This window comes from Osmerus mordax, chromosome 8 (assembly GCF_038355195.1).
Source record: "Osmerus mordax isolate fOsmMor3 chromosome 8, fOsmMor3.pri, whole genome shotgun sequence".
Lineage (NCBI taxonomy): Eukaryota > Metazoa > Chordata > Actinopteri > Osmeriformes > Osmeridae > Osmerus > Osmerus mordax.
In genome coordinates this window covers 19,027,448-19,041,155 of record NC_090057.1, presented here as the reverse complement: position 1 = coordinate 19,041,155, position 13,708 = coordinate 19,027,448, and the positions used below count along the sequence as shown (strand labels likewise).

At 45.0% G+C, this 13,708-nt stretch overlaps 2 protein-coding genes across 4 annotated transcripts in view; both read left to right on the top strand.

Annotated features, from left to right (window-relative positions):
* Positions 1-1,303, top strand: part of gphnb (gephyrin b) — a 94,604-nt gene extending 93,301 nt beyond the window's left edge. For all 3 annotated transcript variants that reach the window (XM_067241228.1, XM_067241227.1, XM_067241226.1), the window contains one exon: positions 153-1,303. In XM_067241228.1, coding sequence (XP_067097329.1) covers positions 153-286 — 134 coding nt within the window. In that variant the 3' untranslated portion in view covers positions 287-1,303. The remainder of the gene's footprint in view (positions 1-152) is intronic.
* Positions 1,304-4,045: 2,742 nt separating this feature from the next.
* pals1b (protein associated with LIN7 1, MAGUK p55 family member b) lies at positions 4,046-13,397 on the top strand. Its single transcript, XM_067242099.1, has 13 exons — positions 4,046-4,400; positions 5,325-5,533; positions 7,649-7,726; positions 9,297-9,425; positions 10,116-10,277; positions 10,837-10,914; positions 11,035-11,218; positions 11,700-11,768; positions 11,980-12,051; positions 12,299-12,466; positions 12,569-12,771; positions 12,891-13,001; positions 13,221-13,397. The coding sequence occupies exons 1-13, from the start codon at positions 4,046-4,048 to the stop codon at positions 13,395-13,397; spliced, it is 1,995 nt and encodes a 664-aa protein (XP_067098200.1).
* The last annotated feature ends 311 nt before the right edge of the window (positions 13,398-13,708 follow it).

Sequence of the window (13,708 nt, the reverse complement as noted above, 5' to 3'; positions counted from 1 at the left end):
TAGAAATATTTAGTGTCACCCTCTTTTCTGATCTCCCCCCCTTCACATTCTCACCCTCTCGGTCTCTCACCATCTCTACCATCCCTGTCTCATCTTCGTGTGCCCTTCCTCTCCCTTCCTGTCTCTTTTCTCTTTCTCTCCACCCCTTCCAGGGAACCAAGTGAGCAGCCGACTGATGAGCATGCGCAGTGCCAATGGGCTCCTGATGCTACCTCCAAAAACAGAGCAATATGTGGAGCTGCACAAGGGAGAGGTGGTGGACGTCATGGTCATCGGCCGGCTATGATGTCATCAAAGGGAGACCAAGAGTTGGCTTCTTATAGAGAGGGTCGGAATGGGTGGTTCACGGTGCATGTCCACATATCATTGACTATTCTGTAATATGCAATGGCACAGCTAGTTTTTATTGATTTGGATAAAGTCGAGGTATAGTCAACATCATGATCACAACCTAGATACAAAATAAATTTAAAATAATTTATTTAAAAATATTATAGTATTTCAAACAAAGAAAATATAACTTTTAAAGAAAAAAATCTAATTACAAAAAGAGATTTATTCTGTAATATATTATTATGATTCTTCTTCTTCTTATGATTCTTCTTCTCCTTATCATTATTAAATTAAGGCTTTGTTCCTTTCATTGCAATTGCTTTGTGTGTTCAATGCTAGACCTTATCTATAGCAGTAGCATTTTAATAGAGAGCTGTAGGTGCCTGCCAGGACAAAAAAAAAGATTATACTTTTCTCAGCTTTAGTGGAAAAAATAATCTGTTTTTTTGAATATGAAGAAAACATTGAGGAAGACTCCAGATTCCCACGGTGCTCAGTTAGAAGGAAGAGGGGGCATATCTAGGCCTCTTCCACAGTGAATGCCCCTTTGAGGTGACACTTCTATTTTTCTCTCATTAGTATGCATCATAATGGCTTCACAAAGAGCTTTGCTTGTTGTTTATCTTGTGAGTCTTGTTTATGTGCGCAGTGCCAAAAGCCTGGGCAGGGACGTGGTGGTGCTGGGAGAGGGGGGCACACCCCACCCTGCCCAGACCCGGAAGCTTCCTTCTATTCACCTGATCAGGTGTAGCTCCGCCCCAACCTCCCAGGGGGGCGTGGCCGGTAAAACAATATTTTATTTGATCAATTATGAAAAAAGAAAGAAAAGAAACAGCTTCTTTAAGTGCTGACTGCCTTTTTAACCAACTTCACAAAAAATGTACAGAAAAAAATAATAAGAACCATATTGTACAGATATATGTGACCAGCACTCCTAAGTAAATTATTAAGCAATGAGGAGACATTGAACAACGCTGTACTATAACATTTTGTGTAATGATATGAAACTAATGAAAGATACTAAGATAATAAAACCCTTGATCATTATGTAAAAAAATGGTTCTTGTTGGGTTTCCTTTTTTAATAAAATGTATCCAAAGAAAAAAAGTGATTTTCTTCTTTGATGTGAAAACGTCTTGTTGGCAGAGGTCTGGTAACATATCTAAGCAGAGGTCATGTCACCAAGCCAAAGGTTTCCCAGGCCAAGTGAGAATAAGAAACCTATAGATCACTTCCAGGACACATGTTTGACCAAAACAAAAGGTAAGGTACCAAAGATTATGAATCCAACAGACTGTTCCCATGTAATCCCATCGAGTTAGTTGGTATACATTAAATAGATCTAGTCCAGATGGTTAGAAAGATGATCTCTGACACAGCCTGAAATATATAGGTCACAAAGTCATTCTGAGCTCTCAGCCATATCTTAAGATATGAGAAGATGAGAGTCCAGATGAAAGTGGCAGAGGTTCAACCTGCGCCTTCAGTGTTTTATTCACATTTGATTCTACAGTGATTACACAATTATGGATATCCATATAGGGCCTATATTGGTTGTAGATATAATATAGCATTTGCGTCTCTTGGTGATAAAGTCATGTTGCTTTCAAGTGCTTTAAGATCAGTTGAAGGCAATTGATTGTTAAAGGGACTGGTAGCTGCCTTATGAATACCTTTGGTCGTTCGTTCTGTTTAGAGCGTGAACAGTGCTAGGCTGACTGTCAACTGAATGGCGCTGTGGAGTTGCCTGGGAGATGGTTCAAACACCAGGCGCAGTTGCAGCACAGTCTTGAAGTGTCCTGACGTCCAAGAGCTAAGTAGTAAGAGCGGTCATGTGAAAAGCAAGAATGAAGTCGGTACGCGAATAAGAAATGTTCGGTGCGGTTGTTACACTGAAGTCGGAGAGGACAATGAGGATTTTTACTATTACAGAAGTCAGTCGCTTGATTGGGATCGGTGAGTTTTGTCTCCAAAGTGTCACCAATTGTAAAGGACTAGATTAGATTATTGAAATTGAGGAGGTACAATAGCCTACGCAGACTGGAATCGCCAAATTGATCAGATAAAACGAATACATGCTTAATTGAAATAGAAAAAAGATAGCCTACGTATTCCAGTCATTGACAAAACTATTTATACTGAAGTAAAAACCTCCAGGTTCTGGGGAACTATTCACAAACCAAGTTTTCTGAAGTACTGAATTAGATGTTTGTAATCAGATGACATCAAAGGGTAGCTGACCATCATCTCAGTGAGTATTGTATTGTAACATGACAGATAAAAAAAAATTCTATATGGCTTTTTTTTCTCATGTGATTCTCTTAAATGTAGTAAACCGATAAACCTGTTGCCTTGCCATGGAGCTGTCTGGAGGACAGTGGCCAGCTCCCAGATTGTCCTCTCTCATGCTGCTGACACAGAGAAGAGCAGGAGATCCCATGCTTAATTAAACCCACAGGAACAGATGGCCATGGTGGCCGCTTTTAGTGTTTGTCGGCCCCACGACTCAGAGCTAAACGGCCAGAAAGGGGAGGGGTGGGAAGGATAGATGGGGGGGGAGAGAGAGTAGAGCTGCCAGAACATGATTAGCTGGCATGCTGGGTGAGGGGGTGGGGGGGTAAGCATGGCTGACTCTCTGACAGGACCCTCGGTGGGTGCTTGTCATAGGCTGTGCCAGAGCACTGATAATGACATGTCGTCAGTCTTGATTTTCTGTTGAGCAATTGCATGCGCACATATGACCCATTATTTTTTAGATCCTGGGCAGAAAGAAATACTCTAGTGCTTAACTTGATGCACGTGCAATTCATTTTCTCCACCTTGAATGTATGTGGGTCAAGGTTAAGGTGCTGAAACAGCTATCTGGTTCAAATCCTGTCCATATCATGTCACCCTAAACACTTTGTTCTCACTTATATGTAGTCTTAGTTTTTACTTAATGATTATTGGTTTTCTTTTCATCCAGCCATCTTTTTGTGAGAAACACTGGTCCCTTCAAAACATAGAGTAAAACACAATGAATTTGAATTATGTGAAAGAGTGAACATCTAACAGTGATACTACCAAAGTTGCTAATCCAGATTAATACTGTTTGCGTACTTTAAATAGAATTTAATCCACAGCCAATAGCAGACCAGGTTGCCTAGTGGTTTGAGTCCAGGAGAACTGTATAGCCCTTTCTGTCTACATTGTCATTACAAACAGCACATGAGATGTTGCATAAGAGGTAAATTCGGGCAAAGTATTTGATCAAGCTCTTGTTCTGTGACCATCTTGGAACAGATTCACACAGACACAGGGGTGGATGTGGTTGAATTTAACAGCTTGTAGGTGAGGAAGGACGGTGAGGGTGCCATGTTAGGAATTAGATTAGCCGTTTGACTGATGAGAGCTGCCCTGGAGGCAGCAAGGAGAAAATGGAGGAAAGATCTTATCAGAGTTTAGTTTAGTTTAGTGTGTGAATGGCCTTAATTGCTACTATAAGGCCTTTTAAATATTTGTGTAAAGCTAAATTGCTCAGTGTACTAGTAAAAGCTGGATAACAGGTAGTCCATATCAGGTTGCCACCCTTAAGCCTGTCAATGTGTTCCAGGAAAGCTCACCTACTGAAGGGAAGAACTCAAGACAGAATTGTAGTGCCATGGCCCCTGGTGTAAGGAGCGTCAGCCCCAGCCCTTCCTAGCTCTCAACATCAGCATCCCTGTGAGCAGGGATGATCATGTCCCATATGAACGGCTATGTGACAGAGGAGCCTGAGCCGGTGCTTGGGGAAGGCCTGGAGAGGCCCCACAGGGAGCGTGCGGTGGACTGCCCTGGGGAACTGGGGAGCAGCACCTTGCCATCCCGCTGCGGAGCCCAGATGGAGCGGATCCAGCACTACCAGGAGGAACTGAGGAAGAGGAGGGAGGAGGAGATGAAGGTGAAGCATGAGATTGACCCCAATGCATCGCTGAGGCTGAAGAAGCTGTCTCAGAACCCCAAGGTGGGAATTGACAACCCCACCTTCGAGGGGCCAGAAAAGCCTCAGGCACAGAGCACAAAGAATCCCCCTGGGGATCCAGCTGCCGGTGAGTAGAGTCACGAGGGTGGGGGGGAGTGGATGAGGGGAGAGGGAGAAGGAGGAGGGGAAAGAGAGGACTTTTAACTGGGAAGAATGTGAAACAAAAGAGCCGAGACAATGCCTCGGGAAGGGGGCAAAGCAGAGGTTATTGGCGGAGGAGGGGAAAGCTAAAGAAAGAAACAATTCATGCTCCCACATATTTAGGAAGTTTGTTTAAACGTTGGTAAAGACAAATTAAAGGGAATTTTTTTTAATCCATGTGTTACCGCATCTTTTGGAGCTAAAGCCTTTTTTTTCAGGTTTTACTTGCAACTGTCGTACCTGAGGTAGCTTCCTGTTCTATTGTTCAGAGTTGGTTATAAATCACCTAAGTATGGATATTCAGGTGAAAAGAAGCCATTAATTATATCATATCATAATTATATTATGTCTCAAAAGTATTAGCTACCTACTGCAGTGAAGAATGTGTATTATGAGCCTTCTTGTCTGTGCTGTTCCACGCGCATACACAAACCTGTCATCCATCTACACAGACACACATACGCAGAATCTTATCACCGCATCTCCCCCTATGGAGATCATTCTCCAGATTGCATTATCTATCAAGTAAGCTGTTGTAATCAGTTGTTTATTTAACCGTTGTTTATCCATCCATTAATCTCCAAACCTGGTGACATAAACACACCACTGATTGCTGATCTCAATGCTGTTTTATAACAATGGACTGATCCATGTAAGAGTCTGCAATCTCAGTGCGTCTGTCTTTCAGACCAGGAGATGTTTACAGGTAGGGCCCCTTTTAGCCTCTTAGCCTATCTCTCTCACGTGCTCTTTCTCTCATGCTCTTGCTGTTCCTCTCATTGCCCCTCTCTATCCAATATTCCCCTCTCTTCCCTCTTTCCTGACTGCCCCTCGATGCCTCTCCCCCCAGAGCTGGAGGAGCTGGTGGGGGCGTTGCACCGTGTGCAGAGCTGCCTGAGTGATGCCCAGAGCCAGGAGGACGTGGACCTGGTGCTGCAGTTGCTCCGGCAGGATGACTTCCAGAACGCCTTCAGCATCCATGCAGCCGTGGCCCAGCAGATGAGCCACGGCTGCCCGCGCTCGCCACTCACTGCACAGGCACGCAACCTCTGCCAGGAGGTAGGCTAGCATGGCAGGGAGGAGGACAAGAGGGCCGGATTAAGTATGCAGGAGAAAAGTACTCAAGGACAGGCATGGGTCCAGCTCAGGATAAACTTGTACAATCCAGAAGATGGTCACAGTAACCAGACATTGGCGTCAAATGTAATTCAAAGCATAGACTATGTATAGTCATAGACTACATAGTCCACACATAGTCCCTGTCGCTTTCACGTCATACTGTTTTTGTTCAGAGAGAGAGAAAGAGAGAGAGAAGAGAGGACAGAGAGAGAAAAGCAGACAACGAGTTGTCTCTCTGAGTAGACCCCCCCCCACACACACACACACACAGCTCCCGAAACGCTTAACGAAGTGTAATAGTTTGAGCCGCAGTGTCTAAACTAAGTGGCTGTGCTGTGGGCTTCTGGGATTGGCCTTCGGCAAGCTAATCTTCCACCAGCCCCCTTGGAGGTTGGCAGGGTTGGTTGGGGCGGGGTATGGCGGGGCAGCAAGATACAGGAAGGGGGCGGGACCCGATGGGTCCGAAAAAGAATCTCTAGCAGCTTACGACAGCATGGGCCAGGAGGTGGGGGGTAGGGAGAGGCAGGAAGGTGGAAGACAGGCAGAGACAGGAAGGGTGGAGGCAGGGAGAGGCAGGAAGGTGGAACACAGGGAGAGGCAGGAAGGTGGAAGACAGGCAGAGGCAGGAAGGGTGGAGGCAGGGAGAGGCAGGAAGGTGGAACACAGGGAGAGGCAGGAAGGTGGAAGACAGGCAGAGGCAGGAAGGGTGGAGGCAGGGAGAGGCAGGAAGGTGGAACACAGGGAGAGGCAGGAAGGTGGATGCAGGGAGAGGCAGGAAGGTGGAGACAGGAAGGTGGAGGCAGGGAAAGGCAGGAAGGTGGGAGCAGGGAGAGGCAGGAAGGTGGGGGCAGGGAGAGGCAGGAAGGTGGGTGCAGGGAGAGGCAGGAAGGTGGGGGCAGGGAGAGGCAGGAAGGTGGGGCGGGGAGATGGGACAGGCAGGGGGTGTATGTCACCTTGTTACAGAACATTTTGAGAAGCGTGATGGATGAGCTCAACTAGAACCAATGACAAAGAAATTGGACGTGGTGGCAAAAGGAGGGAGAGAAGAAGGAGGGTCAGAGTGTTAGGAGGAAAAGGGGAGAGATAGATAGAATAGAAGGGAAGGAGAGTAAAAAAAAGAGACTTGCTTTTGTTTTCTTCACAGTTGATTTGATAGCCACAACCTGTTGTGTACCATGTTGAAAGGTAACTTTAACATACTTTAAAAGCCAGATGTCAGAATAGAATACCTCCCCACGTGAATATTTTGTTCTTTTTTTGACACAACAGCCAGTGTGTGTAAAAGTCTGACTGAGAGCAAGAGGCATTCTATGTCTGGAATGTGGAAACCCCACTGAGGTATATTAGAGAGCAGAAAACTCCAGTTAGGGGTGTGTGTGAGAGTGTGTGTGTGTGTGTGTGTGTGCACGTGCATGGATGAATGCACTCATACTTATGTTTGCACTTATACTAGCACAGTATGTGTGTATCTGTTTTTTTTGTTGTGGCCATTTTCTGTGAAGCACATCTGCATTCAGGCCCATTTCAGACTGATTTATCTTATTGCTTGTTCATTGTAAAGTGACATATATATTTCAGCAAATTCGTCTTCTAAGGTTTATTTTAAGATTTACATTGTACAGTTTAATATGTTTTTATTGTAATAACATCACCTATTGAGTAGTCTATGTGTCTGGTCAGTATTTAGGTTTTGCCATCGTGTCCTTACAAGTACATGTGGAAACTTCAGGGCATGCTAACATGTCGTGGCGAATACTTTGGGAATAGCATTTGTGAGATGTTTGTTGTTTTGTTATACATATATGTGCCACAAACATACATGCTGTTGAGTTTTACAATATATGCATTTCAGAAGTATACCTTACTTCCTGTCTGGTCCCCTACCTCTCTTCCTGTCCTTGCATTACACCCTCTCTTCTTCTACTTCTCCACCTACCTGGTCTCCCCTTCCTCTCTACTCCTTTCTGCTGCCTACTGTACTCGTGTTTCATGTGTTTTGTGCATCCCCCTCTTTCTCATCTCCCTCTTCCTCCCAACCCCTGTCTTCCTGTCCAGGTGCAGAGGATCCTGCAGTCTAGTCATGAGGAGGAGGGCCAGGAGCTCAGGGCCCTGCTCACCACCCCTCACCTCCAGGTAGCTGGCCTGTCCTCAAACACCAGCTCTCAGCCACCTGAAACACAAGACCACTCTGAACCCTTCCACAGTCATAACAACTAGCCATAGCTGGCGTCCTATCAGCCAGTTGTAGCAGAAGAGACTGACCCTATTAGTCAACTGTCTGTTTTAGGGGATCAGGCAGCAGTTGGCACAACCCAGCTACTGCATTTTAAGTGCCCATTCCCAGTGCCTTTGAGACAAGAGACATCATACAGGGCACAGAAATAAAGATTCACTTTATGGACTCGTGAATTATGTTCTGCATTATAACAGTAGCCATAACTGGCTGAATTATACCAGAATTATGAGAACGATTATTTTCTATTTGATACCTATCAGCCCATATTTCAGTCAAAATTAATTACTCTTGGATGTGACCAGTCTTTATGACTTTGGCCCATGACTCAGGGGTAGTCTAACAGTATTGGCAGGAAGTTGTGACAAGTACATTTTCCACCCTGTCATTTACCATTGGAACGCCCCTGGTAAGGGCAGACCAGACTGGCCCCAGGGGTCAATGTCACGTCCCATGTGAGGGTTTGAACATTAACCTCCTACGATCAAGTTCACCCTATCATCCATCGGATCCGATTACAGCAGCTGCCAGGGCAAATGTTAGCAAGCCAGTGATTGATGGCAGGCTTAATCTCTGCGGGTTATTTCACGTTCCATGTCCCTGACCCCTGTGACCTCCCCTGTCCTCAGGTAAGCAGCCCTGCAAGCCAGCACTGGGAGGTGGGTAAACAGGTGGGATACGGCTAGAAGCTAGCTCTCCGTCTCAAGGTGTTATTCCTGTAAGGGCCTTGTGCACTTTACATTGTGGGTACCAAACCCTGCTCATCTTAAATTAAGTTAAGTAAAAGCTCCATCCACTGCAATGTTGGGTTTGAGACTCACACCCCCTGAAGATGCACTGTCAGCGTCTTAGAGTCTGCCTTGTTTGTCGATGTAAATCTGTAAACCAAGCACTTTCCTCCTCTCCTCGTTTCCTGGGGTTGAGTTAGCTAGAGCGCAAGCGCAGGAAGCAGAAGGTGTTTGATGATGATGGTGGCAGATCCTGACTCCTAAATGCAGTGAAGATTAAGACGGATTGTGTGTACGTGAAAACTTAGCCAGCCCTCTGCTCCCTCTGGTTTTCTTCTGCTGAATAGGGAGACTAATTTGGGCAGACGGTTATTAATTGTGGAGTAGGAAGCGCTTGTCACAGTAAATGAAGTGAAGAAGTAATCTGTGTATTATTGCTGGCTTAAAGGTGGAGTTTGCTGACTGGTTGTGTTAAAGAGAAGATATTTAGTAAAAATGAAGTCGTTGACACAAAATTGTGACATCTGAGACAGAATTCCTTTTGTTGTTTCATGACTGGGTGTGTTCCCTCACACACACTTTCTTTTATGGATTTACCCAAAATGTACTCTTTTTACAGTATGACTTTAATGTAAACTGACCATTCTGAAAATCACAAACCATCCATACCATCTTACATGCTTTCCCTCTCCAAAACACACACCCAGTGCCCACGCTTTCTTTTCTGTGTGCGTTGTACCAGGCTCTGATGCAGGCCCATGATGACGTAGCAGAACAGGAAATAGAGCCAAAGTCTGGGGAGGGTGTGACCCAGTACCTGGGAGAAACTGTCAAACTGGTGCGTCTAGAGAAGGCCCAAGACATGCCCCTGGTAAGCCCCACACTGCTACAATGCTTAGAAACTCACAAGTGTTAGATTGGCAACCACTTTCTAATTGCACTAACGTACATGGTCGTTTTTTCTTTAAGGTTTGTAAAAGATTATGTTATTTTGTATAGTTTGATACCTGAAACCCCAATAAAGTTGGGTGGGCAGATTGTTGAAATTTGTACGTTAGTGCACTTTCTAATTGCACTAACGTACATGGTCGTTTTTTCTTTAAGGTTTGTAAAAGATTATGTTATTTTGTATAGTTTGATACCTGAAACCCCAATAAAGTTGGGTGGGCAGATTGTTGAAATTTGAGGTTTTTGTCCGAACCCACAACATATTACACCTTCACACAGATGAACCAATGAGACTATAGGGTTGACAAACTCATTTAAGCAGTGGAGAGTTCAGAGGTCAACAGAATGCAGCATGCAGTCTTTCCATCGAGTTCAAAGAGCAGAGAGGGTAGTTTCTTCTTCTTGATGATCTCCAAAGTTGTCTGAACAGTGTGTTATGAGTGGGTCTTTGTGTTAGGTCTTTATCTTGCTTTCTCTTCGACCCTGTTTTGTGGGTACCTACATGACCTCCATTCCATCTGTCTGTGTGTGTGTGTGCATGCCTGCTTGTGTGCTTTTGTGTGTGTGTGTATTTGTGCGTGTTGTGCTTGTGTGTATGTTTGTGTATGCTCAGGGAGCCACGGTACGTAACGACATGGACAGTGTGATAGTGAGCCGTGTGGTCAAGGGAGGGGCTGCCGAGCGTAGCGGGCTCCTCAGCGAAGGAGACGAGATCCTGGAGATCAACGGCGTTCCCGTCCGCGGGAAAAACGTCAACGACGTCCACGATTTACTGGTGAGGAGAGGCCTTCGCTCGGCCTGCGACTCATTCAAACAAACCAGTGGTATCACTGGAAATCTGTTTTATGTTTTTGTGTAGTGTTTACTAATGTTTACTAAATCATATTGAGTAAGTGACAAACATTTAGTATAAGCATGTAGGAAGGTGTGTAGTTTATTGTTAATGATTAATTGTGTATGTGTTTCTCGATTATTAACTTTGACAAATACTGTATGTTTAATGTGTAACACTATGATGCTTGAAATAGGCTTAATGAAAGTATGGAAGGTTTTCTAAGAAAGGATTACGTTTATCAAGGTTCACGTTCTGGTGCCATCAATTTCAGTGTAAAACATGTACAGCATATACATTTAAACAGCCATTCCAAAGGATTTGTATGAAATAGCAGTTGTGATTAACCGGCCACGTAATATGTGCATAAAGGTTTAAAAATGCTTTATGATCACACCTCTAACCTCAGGATTATCCAGTCACGTTACTGTAATCCTTGTTTGAGACTTTCTGGGTTGAGTCAGGATGTCTGTGATGTGACCTGCTCCTCTCCTGTCCTCAGACCACCATGCATGGCACTCTAAGCTTCCTGCTCATCCCCAGCTCCCAGAGCAAACCTCCTTCACACAGGCAGACAGTGGTGAGGCTTGTCACACTGTGTGTGTGTGTGTGTGTGTGTGTGCGTGCGTGTGTGCGCTTCACTACATTTGCATGTACAATGTTGCTTTACAATGTAAGACTGAAAGACCTGCACCTTCAGATGCACGTGAGGTCCTTCTTTGACTACGACCCCTCCGATGACCCATACCTGCCATGTCGGGAGCTGGGTCTGTCCTTCCAGAAAGGTGACATCCTCCACATCATCAGCCAGGACGACCCTAGCTGGTGGCAGGCCTACAGGGACGGGGATGAGGACAACCAGCCCCTGGCTGGACTCATCCCAGGTACCAGTTTGTAAACCGTAAAAACTAGGGGTGGGGATTCAGCCTTCTAGCGATTCAGATTGATTCACAAATTAAAAAAAAATATATATATATATTCTTGTACGTTTTAACTTTTATTTTTGTATGACAAAAACACTTAACTGCCTATCACATTAAAATAGAAACAAGTAACACTGAACAGCAAACTGGAATAAAATGTAAGCATATATTGAATCGAAATTTGTGTGATTTTTTTTTGAAAAATTTATATGAAAATGTGTAGGATAGGGTTATTATTGGTATTCAATGGTCTTTATAGTCCGTGTGATGGATGATTCTGCATGTATTCTCTGATCATGTCTGTTAATTTCACCAGAAGAAATGTAACATTAACCAGTTGAAAGGGAACATTTTGGATGAATCTGAGGGAATATGGGAATGTGTTTTGTTAGATGTCTTCTTATTGAGTATGTTTTCTTGCTTACTCCTGTGTCACTGCCAGGCAGGAGCTTCCAACAGCACAGAGAGACCCTGAAGAGAACCACAGTGGACAGAAATCCAGAACACCAAGGTGACCGGATCAATTCTATAGAACCTCACACATACATGTACACATTCAACCACACACATGCAGTGTACACATGCAGACATATACACAGACAACTGGAACATTAAATCCATATACATACAAGCACTTACTCAACACTTATCAACTTTTGTTGATATTTGTTGATGATATTTGTATATTTGTCTGAATGCTTTACTCTTCTTGTGTCCTCAAGGAAAGCTTTGGTGCGCGAAGAAAAACAAGAAACAGAGAAAGAAAGGCATGTACACCCCCAACCTGAACGTGGGTAAGACCACATCTTCCCCTCTCCTCTCTAAAGACTAATTAGGGTGTCGGTGTTTCAGTGTTACTAGCTGGTAGCGATTTGGTGCTGCTTGTGAGATTAGCTGGTCCGCTGCTCTGAGACAAACAGACGAGGGCCAGAAGGCCTCCCGATGGGAGACTAACAGACTCAGGGATGCTGAGCTGTCAGCTTCACACAGCAGTCACCCACAGATTAGGATTTCCTCTCACGCTCCACCCTTTGTGTTCAGACAACTCCGGCGATGACATCCTGACCTATGAGGAGATGGCGCTCTACCATCAGCCGGCCAATCGCAAGCGGCCCATCGCCCTGATTGGTCCACCCACCAGCGGCCAGGATGAGCTCCGTCGGAGGCTTCTGTCAATCGAACCAGACCGGTTCGCTGGGGCAGTACCACGTAAGACCATTTTCGGGGGGAGGGGAATGAAACGAGTGCGTTAGGGTTAGTAGTTTTAAGACATTATGCATACACAGACCGCACCTCTCCGTCTCTGCACAGACACAACCAGAAGTCTGCGAATACATGAGAAAAATGGCAGAGAGTACCACTTTGTCAGCCGGTCTGCGTTTGAGACGGACCAGGCGGCGGGGAAGTTCATTGAGTCTGGAGAGTTTAACAGGAACCTGTATGGAACCAGCACCGATTCAGTCCGTCAGGTCATCAACTCTGGACGGATATGTTTGCTCTGTCTACACACCAGGGTAGGAGAGTCCACCTGTACCTCAGCACAATACTCTGTACACTGTGGTTTTTTGAAAGAAAGGCATTAGAAACAAATAGCACATCTTTATGAATGTTTCTTTCTCTGTCCCTTCCTAAGTCATTGCGGGTACTGCGCTCCACCAACCTCAAACCCTACATTATCTTCATAGCGCCTCCTTCTCAGGAGCGTTTGCGCACCCTGCTGGCCAAAGAAGGCAAAACCCCAAAGGTAAATAAATCCATACCTACTAAATGGATATGAACAAGCATCTTGTGTACAAGGTGAGGATGTGAGCTTGCTTTGTTTGAGAACATTTGTTCGCTGAGTCCTTTCCCGACTTGTTCACAAAGGATATACTAGCACTTTTCTTGTCTCTCTAACCCCTTTCCCCATACGCCTCCTCACCTTGGTGTCCGTGCATTTGTGTGTGCGTGTCTTTGTCTTTAGCCGGATGAGCTGAAGGAGGTTATTGAGAAGGCCCGTGAGATGGAGCAGAACTTTGGACACCTGTTTGACGGCACCATCGTCAACGTGGATCCAGACATGGCGTTCTTCGACCTTCGCCGGCTGATTGAGAAGTTGGACACTGAACCCCAATGGGTGCCCTCCTCCTGGCTGTGCTAGGGGTCAGGGGTCACAGAGGTCTCTTCCTGTGTGAGAGGACAGGAGAGGAGACAGATGGACAGACTATATTGTCTCAGGTCCCAGACCCATCATGGTCCCTTGAAGAATGTGTTGCGGTGAAAGACCATCTATCAGACATGGAAGGACTTCTTCTTGCCTTCTTGGAAAAGGAGATCTTTACCACATTTGCAGGGATGGACTCAAGTTTCTTATTTATGTTTTTTTTCTGGTGGATGTGTGGGTGCTGGGTGTGTTTTGAAGGTTTTAACAATGTACTTCACTCTTCCAGAACTATGCAAATGCATTTATGA